Genomic DNA, 18,036 nt, shown 5'->3' on the forward strand with positions numbered 1-18,036 from the left:
GAGAAGCTAAGTGCCTTCCACAAACGCAGACTATCATGGTATGTCTTCAGGCATGTTATGGACCAAAGTAATTAGCAAACTTAACGCAAAGGCATCCCCTGAAACTGAATGAGTTTACAATCCCATTAAAAATGGAATTGTGTCTGTGGGCCAACTGTAAATGTTAAATCCATATCTTCCCGGAAACAGTCCTCACTGCTTCACCTCTTTTCTCTGTCTTGTGGAATCCATTCAAGGCCATGAAAGATTTGCCCCCAAACTTTCACAGAAATAACACTTTCATACATATAAATCACAGCATTAAGCATAAAATGTTATCATGGGCCAATGGAGCCCATGCCATGCCGTTATCTCACAACTCAGAAAGTATTCTCTGTAGCTTTATGGAAAAATGGCATGCAGTGGATGGCAGACAGTTCCAACGTTTGAATTCTATGCTAACTGAGAACTGAAGTTGAATAAGTTGCTGCTACTTAGAGGTTTCAAGATGGTATTTTGTTTTAATGAGGATTTCGCCCCCCCCCCAAAAAAATAATGTTTGAGTGAACTGATCAATTAGGACAAAAGTTTAACTTCTCTGTTGAATAAGTGCATTGTAAACATATGAGAATTGGTGTTCTTTGTTTTCACCCTTTTGTTCTCGGGGTGTATCATTTGCTATCTACAAGAGATACAAGTTGCAAGTCAGCAGTACAGTCCTGGTGCCATAAGACGGATGTAATTCACCAGGTTACCATACAGCACAAAAACAAGCATGCAGTATGTTACTTTATTGCTTTGTGTTGCTTAGATAGTCACACACACACTCATAACCTGGCCCATGTAAACTGATCCATCCTGACCTATAACTTCAGTCTAGCTGAATACCCCAAAGCCAATCTTCATCTCTCGTCTACTTTTATTTAACCTTTTTTTGTACCTACAAAACCTATTGGAGGAACGTGTACAATAGATGACAACAACAACATAAATCATTAGCAATGCAATTTTATCGTAATAAACATAACAACAAACACAATATCAACCAAAGACAGTTGCAATCAGATGATACAAACCAATGCATGAGGCTTGACTCCAAGCAGAGCATATCCTTTTTATTTTGCTGCTTTAGCTCTATGTACATTGAAAACAGGCTTAGAGGTCTTTCATGGGGGCTATTTTTAATTCTAAAGCGGAGGATTGGTCACACTTCGTCTCATTAGCATGCGTAGCTGTATAAACCTCCTTGCCACTGCAGGATTTGGAGCTGTGTGGAAGGCGGCAGGCAACAAGCGCGCCTGCTTGACTGGCTGCAGCGCGCAATGAACAACGGACTTTCAGCACAGTTCAGAGAAGGTGCTGTTGTTGCTGTAGACGGCAGGCATTTTCACCAGGTGAAGTGGTCAAATCGGTTGAGTGAAAGTGAAACGGCTTGGCTCTGTTAACTAACAAACCCACCGCGGCCTTGAACATGATGTGTGGCATTTTAACAGGTTGGCATGGGTGGATTTTTGGATTACAAATGTTATTTTTTTCACTAGCCGAGTCTGAGGGAAATACTCTGAAATACCAGACCAATGAGGAGGGAAGTCCAGGAACAGTGATCGGTAACCTGGCCAAGGACATGTCCTTGAGTCCCTCTTTCGGCTCCAATACTAATTTCAGGATGATGAAACAATTCAACGATTCTTTTATCCGGGTGAGAGAAAGCGACGGGGAGCTTTCTGTCGGGGAGAGGATTGACAGAGAGAGAATCTGTAGGCACACTTTACAGTGTCTCATCACTTTTGATGTTGTCAGTTTTTCAAAAGAGAGGTACAAATTGATCCATGTCGAGGTGGAGGTAAAAGACATCAATGATAACTCTCCGGAGTTTCCAAACAAGGAATCTACAGTTGAGATTTCTGAAAATGCCGACGTGGGGTTCCGTATTCATTTGGACCCAGCCGAGGACGCAGATGTCGGTTCAAACTACATCCAAAGCTATCAGATTTCTGTCAACAGTCATTTTTCAATTGATGTGCTTTTGAGAGCAGATGGGGTTAAATATGCGGAGTTGGTGCTAATGAAGGAGCTAGACAGGGAGACTCAGTCATCTTATGCGGTGGAGCTTAGTGCCACAGACGGAGGAAACCCTTATAGGTCGGGTTCAACGAAAATAACAATAAAAGTGACAGACTTCAATGACAACCGTCCTGTTTTTGACCAGAATAATTTCTCGGTAACTTTGCCCGAGAACGCACAGGTTGGATTCGTTTTATTGAACTTAAATGCAGTTGATCCAGATGAGGGTTTAAATGGAGAGGTGGGCTATGGGTTCGGAAAACAGGTTTCTGCAGAAATCAGAGAACTTTTCGAAGTGGACAGTAAATCCGGGCGCGTGAGACTTAAGAACCCAGTGGATTTTGAGACCAAGAAAACATATGAATTAGACGTTCAGGCGACTGATCTAGGATCCAACCCGACCCCCGCCGTCTGTAAAATAATAATTCATATCAAAGACGTTAATGACAATGCCCCAGAAATCAGTATTACGCCAATGACCTCCATCTCAACAGGCATCGCATATATCAGCGAGACAGCAGACAAGGACAGCCTAGTGGCGCTGATCAGCACCTCGGACAGGGACTCGGGCGTCAATAGCCAGGTCCACTGCACTTTATATGGGCACGATCATTTCAAACTTCAACAGGCTTATGAGGACAGCTACATGATTGTCACCGCAGCATTCCTAGACAGGGAGAAGATTAGTGAGTACAATTTAACAGTGATGGCTGAAGATTTTGGGTCACCTCCATTGAGAAAAATCACACAATACACCATCAGACTAAGCGACGAGAATGACAACGCCCCACACTTTACTAAGCCTATCTATGAAGTTTCTGTGGTGGAAAATAATGCACCAGGGGCATATATAACCACGGTTGAAGCCAGAGATGCAGACTTGGGGACTAATGGCAAAATTACATACAGACTTTTAGACAGTGTTATAATGGGATCACCTGTCAACACGTTTGTATCTCTGAATGCAATCTCTGGTTCAATATATGCACTGAGAAGCTTCAATTATGAAGTCATGAAACATCTGGAGGTACACATCCAGGCAAGCGATGAGGGGTCACCCCAGCTTCAGAGCAGTGCCATCATCAATCTAAAAATATTGGATCAGAATGACAACGCTCCGTCTATCATTGAGCCCATCCTTAATAAGGGATCAGCTGAGATTTTCCTGCCCAAAGACGCACCTGCAGGCTATGTTGTCACCCAGATAAAGGCCACGGATGCTGAAGAAGGCATTAACGCGCAGATGTCCTACAAAATCACAGAGGGGGGACACTTGGGTTTCTCCATCAATAAGGTTACTGGGAAGATACATGTGACTCATGAGCTGATCTATGATCCGTCTGAAACACTGAGAGTCCTAGTGGCTGTCAATGACAATGGGACACCTTCTCTGACCTCCACAGCCACTATACACCTCACTCTCATCGAAGGCACTCCTCCCAGTGTTCCTGCTAGGGTCCAAAACGACAGTGTGGAGGTCTTTGAATGGGACATAGCCATTATCATAGTCCTATCAGGGAGCTGCTCCCTCCTCTTGCTAGCCATCATCTTAATCACTACCACCTGCAGTCGACGCAAACGGGTTAAGAGAGAGGCGGGATACAGTGAAAATGAAGACATGCCACATGTGGAGAAGGGGGAGAGCAGACAAATTGATTCATTGATCACCAACCACAAAAGCAATGTGTTTGATGTGCACCCTTTTCCTGAGAAAGCACCGTTGGCCTCAAGCAACACAATAAAAACAGCCCCTGATGATGGAAGACAAGTAAAAGCGTGTGTCTTTGACAACAGAATAATGGAGGGTAATTCGGAGGTAAGTCATTTTGGCTCGCTGTATGGAATGGCTGTCAATTGTTTTGCTGTTGGCTTTTCCATCACAACTAATATGTGTGTGTGTATTGTGTTTGCTTCTTCACAGGGTTATTCGACACTGCCCGGTTATAGGAAAGAAACCCTCAGACCCATAACCATATGGAAGGGTAATTCATTCACAACCATCTCCGCGCGAGATCCTCAGTTCAGTGGGAAGGACAGTGGGAAAGGAGACAGTGACTTTAACGACAGCGACTCTGACATCAGTGGAGATGGCCACAAAAAAGACTCCCCACCGATAAACAGTAAGGACTACTAATCAATCACAGGATGTTAATGTGATTTCAGACACAATGATATGTCACAATGATGACACATTATTAAAAATTCAATGAAAGGCATTATTCTCCTCGATGTTCTCAAGGTCTTTATGGCAAGATATTAAATGATAATGGTGTATCATAAAATGAAGGCTATAATACCCCCAACATTTGCAGCATGGTTCATCAAGGTCTAACTGTTTTGGATGGTGTGTTGTTTCCTCAGGTCTCTGGGCCTGCACCAGTGAGTGTAAAATCCTAGGCCACTCAGACCGATGCTGGAGCCCCTCTGCCACTAGAGCCAATACCAGCCTCTCCCATGGACCACACCTCTCAACCTTCTCCAAGACAGCCTCTCTGCCTCGAAACACTCTGCAAAGAGACTCCTACTACCAACAGGCTCACCTACCCAAAATCAATGGTCTGCAAAGTGTCTATGAAAAAGTCCAGCACCAAGAATTGGATTATATTCTGGTATGTCCACCAACACCAGCTAGGATACTAGAGACTGATGAGATATCCCTCCCAGAGTATGGACAGTCCTAAAAGATCTGGACAATGAACAATAATTGAAGCTCATCTGGGTCGTTCCACCAATTAGGTGCCTTTTGAGTTGTGGAACTTGGTGCAAAAAACCTTTTGATTTCACCTTATTCTTACACTCTGTCATAAAGAGCACATGTCTAACTTAATAAAAAAAACACATTTACCCATCTCAAGAGGTTGAATTATAAAAAAATATTACAGTAAGTGCCAAATAAATTAAGAGGTTTAACTGTAAAATGGTTGACGATTTCATCTTAAATTAGCTATAAATCCCCTTGTGATGGGGAATGGATGCTTGTTGTGTGCAACAGGAGGGGCAATTGAATGCAAGCTTCACAAAAAAAAATGTAATTATAAAAAAATGGCTAGCCTATCTATCTATGGGTAACAGGGTTGACGTGTTATGCCTGACCCGCTCAGTTTTCCACCACAAAACACCAGAAAATTGCCAAAAAGAGTAAAACCAGCTCACATGCTTTTACACTTTCATTTGACTATTAAATGTTCAATATACTTTTAAAAAAAAATTCACGTAACAGGGTTGACCTTTTTTTTTATCTTAAAATAAATCCCTATTCTCATTAAATAAATAATAATCTTCAGAAATGACTTTGTATAAGCAACAAAATAACTAGGGCTTTACAATGATGGTGAAAACTTGGAGAAATGTTGGGGTTTAGTGGGTTAAAATTTTACTAGAAGTCAGAGGATGCTTAGAGGGACATGTCAAAATGCAGATTTTTTTTCATATAAAAAAAATCTGATTTATTTGATTTTCCATGTGGACTAAATTAAAGTGCACTTCATTTTAATATAACAGGCTTTTAAAATGGACGTATCTGCACAATTTCTACTTAAAATATCAGAGGGACGCAAAAGACACACATTTCGTGGAACGACCCATCTAATGAGTATTATGCATCTTTATATACTGTATAGCCAATTGTTGCGATGTTAGAGTGTTAAAGTAAGTGTTTAGTGTCTTTAGTCTCCTTATATGCTGTATGACTGTTTATTGTATTATGTGTAATATGCAAGATTTTGTACATTAAGAATATATTTTTCATAATGATTCAATGTAAACTACAATTTTATTATGAACTTTGAAGAGCATGTTTGACATTTTAATATTTAAGGGGCATGACCATTGGACCTTTTGGCTAAACAGGCCCTTGATCAAGTGGAAAACAATCCGTATCAAATATGACCATGTTTGTAGTAGATTTTGTCACTACGTTGCAGAAATAAATATTAAAAATCAAATGATGTGTTGTTTTCACATACAGAACAAACTTAAAAATACAGTGTGGTTCCATACATCCTTTTTATATTGAGCGAGAACTTTGCTCATATAGCCTAGCACAAAAGGCAACATCATGCCTGATAGCAACATTTTAGAAGCATTTACTCATTATTTATAGCTATATTATGTTGCTTAACTTCATCCAAAATAGATAAGGCAGGATTTCATCTGAGGTGGCTACATGAAAAGCTAAATTACCAACATGACATGCCTGCTGCATGGTATTGCACCTTGCCTTATAAGTCTCAGAGGCATTGTGTAGCCTATCCTCGTCAGAAAATATTTATAAAGCACACAGAATAACCTCAATTAGCCAGCTCAGTGCTTCCCTAAAGTTACCCTTGAGGGCTAATGCATACGCTCAGCACAGGATCATACTTGAAACAGTGACATAGGCCAAATAGTGTTTCAAGCAAGTAAATCATGTACAAGACTACATCTAATTTGCATATCCATTATGTATTGCTAATGGGACAGTCAAAATCACTTCACCTCTCTGATTGGCTATTGGCTTACCAATCGTCCTATAAGAGATTGCGTGAGCCAACCTCTACCTGTTTCTAAGCAACTGTGGCCGTTCACATCCAAATCCCTCGAGGTCTCAGGTCCACTTTCTCACTTAGTCATGATTAGGAGCACACAGACAAGGAGATGATGGCTCTAGTTATCACCTCTGAGGGAGCAGGATGGCCATAGGGACTGGCCAGTCATCTAATCACATGAACTTCCAATCTACGATTTTGGAAACTGACACAATCTTGTGAATCACAATAAGCCATGTCTGATTAGAAGGCCAAATGAAGACCAATCTCTGACAGCATTTCGGTAACCCCAATCATTTAACTACAATGTAATGATGAGAGGCCAGCTAGGGCTGCTTGAACCAGCTATCTGGTTGTAACAAAGCAAAGTTATTACCTCCTGTGCCACAAAGGTCTAGACCTCTTGGCAGAAGCTGTGGTAAAGTTCACCAATGATCCTGGACTTCTTGTGAATCTATTCCATGAACACCTGTAAAAGTAACAAAATCCACATTTCTCACTGAGAAATTAGTTAGTGCAGAAAACAAATTAAAATGTACATTCCAACCTTAACAAACAAAATATGAAACTAGTTTAGGAGCCTATAGCCTAGCTATTTTAGACATGCTCCATTTTCACCTACCTCCAACGTGGAACTATGGAGTGTAAATAAACGGTATAATGGTAAAAATGGACTAAAACCAGTCTTTAAAAAAAACATGTTAAATTCCATTTTGGCGACCACCGGAATTCCTCGTGCACTCAGTCAGTGGCACGTCATTCACACTGAAGTACTGAAACTGGACATTTCGACCAAAAGAATCCACACCGGTGGCCATACAGACGTGGACCATCACCATACAGACGTGCGCCATCATGGGAGAGACTTCGGAGAAAGTCCCAATTGCAGAGGACTTTGAACAATGCCTACCACCTGTAAGTAGCCTAAATTCAATAATTCAAATGCATATTCCCGGGAGCTGTAGGCCTAGCCTATTACATTGTCTTTAGTGTGCAACGTTTGAATTGCAAATGAAATATGGCTTCCTCGTGGTGCTATGCTTTGACATTGACTGTGTGCATTGTTGCTCACTTAGCATTCTGACCTTTCTAAAGGCATACAGTACGTCGGCCACGAAGACCCCCGTTGCTGTTGGTCGTCTCTTGAGATTTGGGGCTGCGGCTCTCATTGCTGGGGCAGTGCTGATGCTTTGCGGATCTATTGGAGCTTTCTACCTCTGGAAAGCCAGTGACAAAAATGTAAGCCTTAATTTGTCGGTCATTTGATGGGTCATTATATGATGTAACTTAATGTGGACGAGACAGGTAAATCTACCTTCAACTTGTGGGAGATGGTCTACCTGTAACCCTGGGAACGAGAAATGTAGGTTGAATCGTCTGCCACCTATAACCATGTCACATTTGTTAAATGAAAAAATGTGTTATTTTGGTAAACAAATCTCTGCACATAATCAATCATTCGTCTTAAAACAACCATCTACTATATTACCAGTGGATGGTAGGCATTGAAAACGGCATTAGGATTTGCTGGTCGAAATCTTATTCAATGTCTGTTAAATAATGTAATTAATTCTATATCAACCTTTCCAATTTCACATTAGAATCACATAGCGTTCATGTGAATATTTTGGGCATGTAACTAAGGCTTGACTGTCTCATTAGAGATACTTCAATATTTATTTGTGATATAATGGGCTCACCTATAGGGCAAACATCTCAAGATAGATCCATGTCAAGGCCCTGCTGCCCTCCTCTGAGACATTATATTCAAATCAGCTGTGTGATTGGACGACACATCACACAGTATTTTAAGTGTTGCACATGAGAATACAAGGAGGGGAGGTATTTTGAAGCATTGTGTCATGGTAGGATTTTGCAGTAAAGGCTATTGTTAGAAAGCTTGCTGGCCTATCTCTGGCTATTATAATAGTAGGTTTGGGTACTACACAGAGCCTTTATAACATTCTATTGAGCACTTGTAGCTCATAGCTGGCAAGTTAAATATTTCAATAATTATTATGATTGTTTACTGTATGTATTATGCATGACCTTAAATATCATTGTAACTTTCAATTTTAAAATATCATTAGGTGTACAATGTACACTACAGTATGAGCATCAATGGAAAGGTGGAGGAGGGTTCCATGGAAATCGATTCCGATAATAATCTGGAAAGGTTCCGAACTGGGAGTGGAAATGACGAGGCGTTGGAGATTCATGACTTTCACATTGTGAGTTGTACTTATTTTCTCTCAGAAGTAGTTCAACGGAGAGTTGGCATGTGCTTAGGAAAGTAGCAAAGATGTGAGTGTAAATATCCCATCTCTGTGACTCCTGCTTCAGGGAATTACAGGAATCCGGTTCTCTGGAGGGGAGAAGTGTTATATTAAATCGCAAATCAAGGCCAACCTTCCAGAGGTGGAGACACTCAACAAGGAGTCATTGATGTTTGACCTGGTACAGTAAGCTACACTTTTAGGGAAAAAAAGGTGCTATCTAGAACCTAAAAGGGTTCTCCGGCTGTCCCCATAGGAGAACCCTTTGAAGAACCCCAAAAGGGTTCTATGTGGAACCGGAAAGGGTTCTCCCTGGAACCAAAAAGGGTTCTCCTATGGGGACAGCGTAAGAAGAACCATTTTGGAAACCTTTTTTTCTAAGAGTTTATATACTAAACATAACTAGCCATAATGCTATAACTGACCGTATTACACTAACTTTATGTGAAAATATAGACACCCCCTTCTGTTCTAGATTTTCATTCATATTACTCAAGGATATGTCAATGATTCATTACAGCTTTACATAAACACATTCATTTGTTTACATACATTTTTTTGATAGAGTGACGTGGATGCAAAATGCATTATTAATGGTGATAAGCCTGTGCCCGTACTGTATTAATAATGGCCTCATAAGGTGTCTTTCACCCTGTCAGGAAGATGAGATCGTGCCAGTGAAGTTTGATGAGGAGTCTCTGATGTGGGTGGCTGCTGACCAGCCCCTGAAGGACAGCAGCTTCCTCAGCACCAAGATCCTGGACCTCTGTGGAGACCTGCCCATCTTCTGGCTCCACCCCACCTATCCTAAAGGTTTCTCTGTCATGGCTCTTGCTTATCACATGGCTTGGTGATAGAATGAGAAACACAAAGTTAAGTGTAGAATAGGTATTGGCTGTTCTAGAATGAGATATGTAATTGTTATAGAACGAGATTATAGATTGCAAAATAGATAAAGTTGTTAGAGAATGAGAAGTGATAGACTGTAAACCACAAGACAGGAGTTGTAGAACTGGTTTTCCCAATTTACAGTAGAACTGTCCTCTACCCAATAATAAACACAGACCAGTCAGTGGCCCTTCATCTGTAAACGTCATTTACATGCTTTAACCATTCTGATTTGTCTTTCAAAAGTGAGCAAGACAACCTGAACATTCTCAGGATGTACATTATTTGGAGACTTAAACTAGAGTCCCCTATTGTCTTACATTAAAAAAGAATGATCTTGAAATATGCAAGGAATCCTTGATATCACTGTAACTAATTCAATTATTCAGCACGACAGAGAGACCGAGTAGATGTAAGAATTTTGCTCGGAGGACATTTGTGGTGTGCCTTGTGGTTATTGACCCAATACCTATGCCTCCTGTGGCTTCATGGAACAGATGGAGAGAGGAGAAAGAGAGACACCCAGAGAGCCAAGCGTCAGTTTGACATGGAGGAGTTTGAGGCAGCTGCTGAGGAGAGGAACACAGTGAGCCGTGCAGAGAATAGCACCTCCAAGAGAGCCACAGAGGAGGAGGCGGAGGCCACGGGCTCAGCAGCCACCGGCTCTGCCTACAACCCAGAAAACCCCTACCATGTGAGTACTGAGAAGTCGGTACACTTTAAAGAGGAGTTGTTTTCTTCAAGCTTTGATTATATTTTGGCACCCCAGGTTTCCTTTGTAAGATACTTCACTGAACGGTGAGCTTCCAAGTCTGTGTCAGGGCAAAACATGTCATAACATGGGGGGGGGGGGGGGTCTGTGCAAACCCACACTCAATGCTCACTAGATTAGTTGGAAAGTGCCATGGGTGGGTTGGTGTTAGATGAACAGCTGCCATCTAAGGTCACTAGCAGTAGGTGATAACTTTACACCCCGTGTTTATGGCCCTGCGTTTCACAAACGGAAGTGAAAATCATTACCTCCTTTGCCACTGCACGTCGATTCAGCTTGTTAGAACCGTAGGCTATGCCGAAAAGGGGACAGTTGGAAAACTGAAAAGAAATGGTGTGCTGCATATGAAGTTAATTTGAAAACATTGAACAGAAACATGAATAACTTACCTCCCACTCCACAGCGCAATCAGGAGGGAGAGGAGGGCACCATGACCTTTGACCCAATGCTAGACCACCAGGGGATCTGCTGCTCAGAGTGCCGACGCAGCTACACCCACTGTCAGAGGATTTGCGAACCGTTGGGCGGCCACTGGCCTTGGCCCTACAACTACAGAGGCTGTCAGGTAGCTTGTCGAGTGATCCTGCCTTGCCGCTGGTGGGTGGCCCGCATATTAGGTATAGTGTAAGTAGGACACCCATTTTCTCAAGCCAAATATACCAATTATGCCAAATACACCAAACATCTGAAAGGTCATGTTCTGTAAGCAATATTGTAATTTCTATGCAGATATTTATTTTGTAACTTTTAATTTGGTTGTAAATACCTGATGGCAGTAGGCGAGCGATGCTTGCTAGGATGAAACAGGGACCTCAGCCGCATGATTTAGTAAGAAAAGGCCAGCCAAGCCACATTTCCACCTGGACCCTCGTGGCAACATTTAGCATATACAGCACGTACACCTTCTCTGCAGGCAACACTTGAAAAGACAAAAAGGCCAAAACAAATGAAGCACAGCAGTAGCTTTTGATTTAGGGAATAAACATAACCTGATATCTGTCTTTTCTTTTTAACATATCTTTTCAGTAAACATATTATAGCCTAACAATGCTTTTTTGCACTACACTGTCTTTGATGGAATGTATGGAAATGTATACAGTGATCATTATAAATGCTTAATAAAGATAATGTACAGTTTCTATGACGGTATGGTGTAGGTCTCCCCTGAAACCAATGACAGTGCTAATCACATCTTCGTTGAGGTGAACTAATGTCATCTAATGTGAAATGAGTGTCAGGGAAATTGACATTTCATTTCAGTAAAAGTGACACTCCAGTAAAAAGCAATGAGACAGGTGTGGAGGGAGGTTAAGCAGCCACATAACATGATCACAATGTCCTGCCAACCCATTTTCCACCAAAACCTAGATTGGAGTTTAAGTGTAAACCCCCCCCCCATCTACAAGTCAAAGGAAATCAGACCAGCATATCTAAAGCCATATTGCAACCTCCTAAATAATTGAAAAGGGTCACGCTGAGATCGAGTCGATTTCACATGGAATGATCCCTGCTCGTCAAATTACAACAAATGTGAAATTGCACCCGTTTTGTCTGTGAAGCGCCATTGAAAGCATGTAGCAGTGTGAATGGCGAAACACAAAGAGATGCTTGTGTTGATGCAGATATCTTTCCTGTTTTTTTTTCATGGGGTCGAGGTGCTTATCACATCTGCAGTGCTGATAAGACAGTACGTTTGCCTCCGTAGGCTATATAATATTAATCCCCCTCCCACGTCTGCAGATGCACTTAAAGGAAGGTGACAAGCGTGACATATCCAGGACCTCCTGATGGCTCGTGCTCTGAAGTGCAACCGCTAAAAGAGCCCCAAGTACCCTGAAGTGATGTAAATTTGCAGGGGGGAGTCCAATTTCCATCACTGCGCTGTCACTGTCATGGTCATTAAACTAAATCAACCCGCTGTGTGTCACATAGCTTCCAATTTAAAGTCCTCTCAATAATGGAGTTATACTTGGACTGTAGATTGCAGCGCTGTATTGTATCTCTGACCTGACAGCAGTAAGAGCAAGAGTAGACTAGGCTGCCATTTATTTTGTCTCTTAGAAATGACAGCCTGACAGTGCGTGTGAATGAGAGGTAGCATAAAATAATTAATTGATCATATTGACCCCATTGGGTTTCAGAGTAGTATGAACTTCAGTTCAACTAAGTCAGACACTATATGTCATTTATGTAATTGAAGGTCAATTACGAAGATAGAGTATAGTGAAGGCCACTAGGTCATCCTTTTTGCACAGTGTGGATATATCATGGTTAAAGAAACAACACTAAGGAAAACATTCTGACTCTACAGACAACCAGGAAAGAGGGAAAAACTCAAAGCCAAGAAAAAATCTCAATCACCACAAAGCAAAGCCAAAAAAAACTATTTACACTGAGAGAATTCCATTGCCCAGAACAACAGAAGTTATCGTATCCCCGGGCCACATTCTAAAAAATGTGTTTCCTTTCGCCATCCCTCCTTAGAAGAGAAATGTACCCCTGTAGAGGGTGGAAGAGACAAATGTGTTGGAGGAGCAGCAGCCCCAGTGTGTTTGTCTCCCCTCTGGAGCCATGCTTACCCAGGGAGCCCTTCAGGCCAGGGAACAAACAGGCCTTTGTGAGCACTGACCCGCTGTGCCCAGCAGCCAGACTGCAAACCTGAACTCCCTTGCTAATGGGAAACCATAGACATAGAGTCCAACTCAGCCCACTACAGCCCAGGGCGGGGGAGTGCCAGGCTTTTCATCATCGTCCATCAAAACAAGGACAGGCTGGCAGGGTTCTGACTGCAGCTGTGTGAAACTGCAAGAACACAAGCTCAAAAGGTTATTTTTCTCTTTCACAGGCACCTGCATACCTCAATGTAATACAATGTAGACACTTGTAACTAGTAACGATTTTATTTGATACATGGGGGCTTACTAATCAAGCTTTTGCACTTTCTGGAATATGCCGTGAATACATGAGTTGGTCTGTTGGAAAAGGCTTGTTGTTGCCTCTAACACATTAGTAGTGCGAGCCACACTGGCAGGCATTCCCAGCATTTGATTGCATGTTTTCCATTACATTCAGACATTAATAGAATAAGCGGTAGTGACAGTCCGTTTTGCATCTAACCCAGTACACAGAAAACCTTTTAGACCTGCTCATTATGTTTTTCCGCAAGAGAACACTGAAATGCTTTCATTGTTAGTGGCATTTTCAGAAAAGAGCGAGTAACATGACTTGATTTTTTTCTCCCATGGAAATATCAACACATCCACCTACATGTTTCTTTTATTTTCCCCTTGTATGGTGAGAATGATTTTGGAACATGGATTAAAAGCTTTTTAATCCCATGGTTGAGTGACCACTAGCCCAGTGGTCTGACTCCCCCTTCTGTTAGCAGGTCTCTCTGAAGTTATCCTGCCTTAGGCTGTAGTGGCAGGCTTCCCTCTCACTTATTTAGTATGCAAGCCCCAAATGCCCATTAATTAAATGCCTGCTGGTTCTGTACAAAAAGGCTTGCCCTGTTTATTCCAGTACGTTCAAACTGTAAATTGCTTATTCAGATCTGTTTGCATCTAAAGAAACACTAGTACTTAATGAAATGTTGAAATTCTCCTAGGCACCAGCATCTCTCTACATGCACTGTTCACTGTCTACTTTGCCTCTCCATGCATTGCACACAGTTGCCTTCTTTTACTTGAATTTCAAACCTGTGTGTAGGTGGAGTGTAGGTGTAAACTGGCCATTATAGGGGGCTGTATGATTGGTTCTTGGTTCAAAAGAGATGGTTAGTATGGTGGGCGTTTCCATATTGCATCTGACTACAGAGAAAGCCACAATGATGGAGGTGGGTTATCTTTATAGTACAGAGAGGGATTGTATAGATTTGCTTTGAGAAAGGTTTACTACCCCTAAGGACTAAGACATTCTGCTTCCAGACCACCTACTGTACTTTTACCTTGTTAGTACATGCTTTGAGATTAAGGCAGAGTACTAAAGTCTATGTAATACAATGGGATTGTTTCCCAGGCTTTCCCGGTGTTTTTAGCAGAAACCTTTCCAATGGTTTTGTACTCCTATTCTAGACGGGCTTTAGCAGAGTTATAGATACCTCAAGGCACAAATCAAGACTTCACATTTGCAAATTGTAAAGTTAGTAGCTCCTCCGCACAAATGTCAAGAGGCTTACAACATGAAAGAGCAAGTTGTCCAAAAGTGTTGCTGGGAGTACTGACAAAGTTTATAAAGAAGAAAGTAAATGTGTTTTTAATCCTCTGCAGCACGTGCAACAATGAGAGCCTGAGCGCTTAGATATGCCATCCCTGGGGCAGGCTCTATACTTAAGGCTTACAACAGCCTCATTATCTTCCTCCACTCACATCAGATCCTAGCAGCAGTTTGTCACAGGCAGACTCCTTCTGCCAGTAGGCATCAGACCAATACTCCTGCAACACTACTGTACATAATTACCATATGGACAGCATTTTGAGCCAGACGGAAGAATAAAAAGCTCTCCAGGCAGATTCCCCAGATAACTAAATTAAAACATTTTTAAATCTAATTTCCATCTAATTTGCAGCAAATTATTATACAGAAGTATTTTTTTTTACATTAATTTATAGAACAGATCAAACAAAGGTTTATACTTTGATTTTTGGAGAGTTGTTATTTTGATATACTTTATTTCGTGTATTTTTAATCTCCCCTGCTTTTCATTGGATCTCCATATATATATTCACACACTATAATAAAACATACAGCAAATTAATAACTGTCAGTACACATGAAATGCTTGTCTGGGTTGTGTGAGCAGTTCCAGTGAGAAGTCCCTTTACCTGCCGCACCACTGATTAATTAATTTCACACTGTTTAATTAAATCCACAGTCTGGGGAGTCTCGGTGCCACCATGGGAAACCGTATCTGGGTCTTGTGTGCACAGAGATTACTTCGGGAAGGTCTCAGACAACTTCTCTCTCTCCCTCTCTCGCAGAAGTTGACACCAACATCACAGTCTCTGGGGACGTAAGACCATGATTGTCTCAATGTCATCTGCCAGTCATGGCACAACTGCGGGGAACAGGATAGCACACACAATTTGTTTCTGTGTGATTTGCCGTTAATTTGCTGTGACAGGAAAAGGTTCAGCAATAATTGACAATAAGAGAATACGAGAGAAAAGTGGGGATCAGAAAGAAAACACAAAGTTAACAAGACAAGGAAGATTTCTTAGCTAAAAAAAAAAAAAGTTGATGATTCTAAAAAGATGTATAGAAAGACGAACCATTTCACACTGTGCATTGTCTAAGTATAGCCGGTTATTTGAGATGTTCCCTGTGATATTCCGCTCGGATGAGTTGCTATACCAGATCGTCTCCTAGATCAAAACAACACAAATTGGTTGTGTTGTAAAGGAGTGTTCCATGACCCCAGTGTCTGTGCCACAGCATCACTGTGTGTGCCAGGCTGTCAAAGCACTAGAGCAGCTCCGGAAGATGAAGTGCATGAGTGTCTGTAACACAGCAGGTATCAAAGCAGTGTGGGTTGGAAAGCACGCCCCCCCCCCGTCCTCCCTTTATTCACTACGAAGGAACATATTTTAGGAGAAATATCATGCACAGATTGAATAGGATGGTTGTTCAAATGAGCCTGTAATTGCATGATTATGATAGCGTTTGTCTGTACATGCGTCGTGATTATATCATTTAGGGGATTATGATTATGAGTTCGTACTAATGTTGGAGGAGAATATATCTGGTTCATTTCATATTGGCACTTAAAAGTCACTCCTTTGAGATTGATTCCGTTAAATCTTTAGCGCAGCCTACTGGTGAAATGTGAAATGGGCAGAGAAGCAGACAAAGGAGGTAACAATGTATTCTGACACTGGAAAAGGAAAAGGGGATTACAATCATACATAAACAGGAATGTGTTTGACATTTACATGAATTGAAGATCAAAAGAAAAACCAAGAACCTACATGGGGCCATAAGAGTGACTTTGAGCAATATCTTACACAAATCACAATTTTATCCATGATTTGATTCATGGATGCTATTTAATATGTCTGTTGTATCTCCCAAAACATAAAAAATGCAACTATTGACATCTTTCTAAATAACACACACATACTTTACAGTCTGCCAGGTACAGGATGTAACGTTGGAGTACAGAAACTCTTGTTCAGAACATTATTATATTGCATTAAAATGATCTGGCCCTGACAGCTAATTACGATCTTTTCATAACAGGTTGAAAGTCAGCTTCTCGCTCCAGAAGTTAAACTTTCCATACACTATGGGAAGCAATAGAATTCCTACTGAAATAGTTCAGTAGATTGATAAGGTATTGAATAGAAGAAATCCTTCCTATCTGCGCTTGCCTTGTCCTGTGACAGGACCCATCAGGTGCTCAACCCCCCTCCCCCTTTCTGACCCCATTCTGCCACCTCCGTTTTCCTTCATTTCCACTCGCAGGTCTTTTATAAAAAGTGTCTCCATGCATTACACATTTAACAATGCATTCAAAATAGGCCACCATCAGTCATTCAGCAGAGAAGGCAGAACCCACCGGCGTCTCAGATTTGATAGGTTTCTCTAGGATTGGGATGTAAAAAGGAGCAACACAAACGTTTAAGTCGATGTGAGAGGAAGGCTTTCACTCAGACTCTCTGAGCGACGGAAATATACATTTGTGTCCTAATAATTTGTCATGCCCTCTCTGACACAGTCTTGATATTTTAAATAGGAGAACTAATTTGGCTATAAGCTCTTTCAAAATCCTCATTAAATCCTCAGTACATTGCTGAGGTACAGCAGCATTTGTAGAAACTGAGCACTATTCTCTATGTATCTGGGTAATCTCTTTCCAGGTGGTAAGAGCGTGTAATGCTGGATATGTGCCAACACTAACTGCCTTAAGGCCAGGTTTTCCAGGTAAACATCTGAAACAATACAGTCATTTTACGGGCTGAGGCATATCAACCTATAGTGTGTATGATGTAGGTTGTCGGTGAAACATGGTGTGATGGTCGGGAGTGAGCCAAGGCCTGAGGTCTCACTCTCTCTGTCGGAGTGTCACGTGCCAAAAAGAAGATGTTCAACTGATGACCATCTCACAACAGACAGTGCCACAGGTTGTTACTAAAACAGCAGTATACCACTAACAACAGTAAATGTGACGCCTAGAGGCAGACGTGAGACTGAGCGTGCAGAACCAATAAAGTCAATGAGGAACAGCCATAAGCTATTTGTCATTTACAGAAACGCAGACATAACTCTAGTCATCATCAAAAATAAGATAAAAAGAGAACCTCTTGTTACTGTAAAAGGCATTTCATCACTGATAAAAATAAATCAGTCTTGGAATTACATTCATAGAACAACACTGAATCAGACATCTTGGCAACACAGCAGCTTGCGAAAGTATTCACCCCCTTTGGCATTTTCCCTATTCTGTTGCCTTACAAACTGAAATTTAAAATATAAAAAAATTGGGGGGGGGTGTTGTTTCATTTGATTTACACAACATGCATACCACTTGGAA

General features: G+C 41.4%; 2 protein-coding genes across 2 annotated transcripts; both read left to right on the forward strand.

Annotated features, from left to right (window-relative positions):
• The first annotated feature begins 1,271 nt into the window (after positions 1–1,271).
• LOC135546935 (protocadherin-8-like) lies at positions 1,272–5,980 on the forward strand. Its single transcript, XM_064975492.1, has 3 exons — positions 1,272–3,859; positions 3,965–4,163; positions 4,405–5,980. The coding sequence occupies exons 1-3, from the start codon at positions 1,451–1,453 to the stop codon at positions 4,722–4,724; spliced, it is 2,928 nt and encodes a 975-aa protein (XP_064831564.1). The 5' UTR covers positions 1,272–1,450; the 3' UTR covers positions 4,725–5,980.
• A 1,444-nt stretch (positions 5,981–7,424) lies between these two features.
• On the forward strand, positions 7,425–11,133 carry cnmd (chondromodulin). Its single transcript, XM_064975493.1, has 7 exons — positions 7,425–7,484; positions 7,665–7,808; positions 8,660–8,800; positions 8,913–9,026; positions 9,505–9,658; positions 10,231–10,427; positions 10,909–11,133. Exons 1-7 carry the CDS (start codon positions 7,425–7,427, stop codon positions 11,131–11,133), a joined length of 1,035 nt encoding a protein of 344 aa, XP_064831565.1.
• The last annotated feature ends 6,903 nt before the right edge of the window (positions 11,134–18,036 follow it).

Source organism: Oncorhynchus masou, chromosome 10 (assembly GCF_036934945.1).
Source record: "Oncorhynchus masou masou isolate Uvic2021 chromosome 10, UVic_Omas_1.1, whole genome shotgun sequence".
Classification (NCBI taxonomy): Eukaryota; Metazoa; Chordata; class Actinopteri; order Salmoniformes; family Salmonidae; genus Oncorhynchus; species Oncorhynchus masou.

Excerpts from the sequence above, each read along its gene's own strand:
- LOC135546935 (XM_064975492.1), top strand. The coding sequence starts at position 1,451 with ATGATGTGTGGCATTTTAACAGGTTGGCATGGGTGGATTTTTGGATTA. Across the intron at positions 3,860-3,964 it reads TAATGGAGGGTAATTCGGAG|GGTTATTCGACACTGCCCGG; the intron begins GTAAGTCATTTT and ends GCTTCTTCACAG. Across the intron at positions 4,164-4,404 it reads AGACTCCCCACCGATAAACA|GTCTCTGGGCCTGCACCAGT; the intron begins GTAAGGACTACT and ends TTGTTTCCTCAG.
- cnmd (XM_064975493.1), top strand. The coding sequence starts at position 7,425 with ATGGGAGAGACTTCGGAGAAAGTCCCAATTGCAGAGGACTTTGAACAA. Across the intron at positions 9,659-10,230 it reads CCACCCCACCTATCCTAAAG|ATGGAGAGAGGAGAAAGAGA; the intron begins GTTTCTCTGTCA and ends TTCATGGAACAG. Across the intron at positions 10,428-10,908 it reads ACCCAGAAAACCCCTACCAT|CGCAATCAGGAGGGAGAGGA; the intron begins GTGAGTACTGAG and ends CCCACTCCACAG.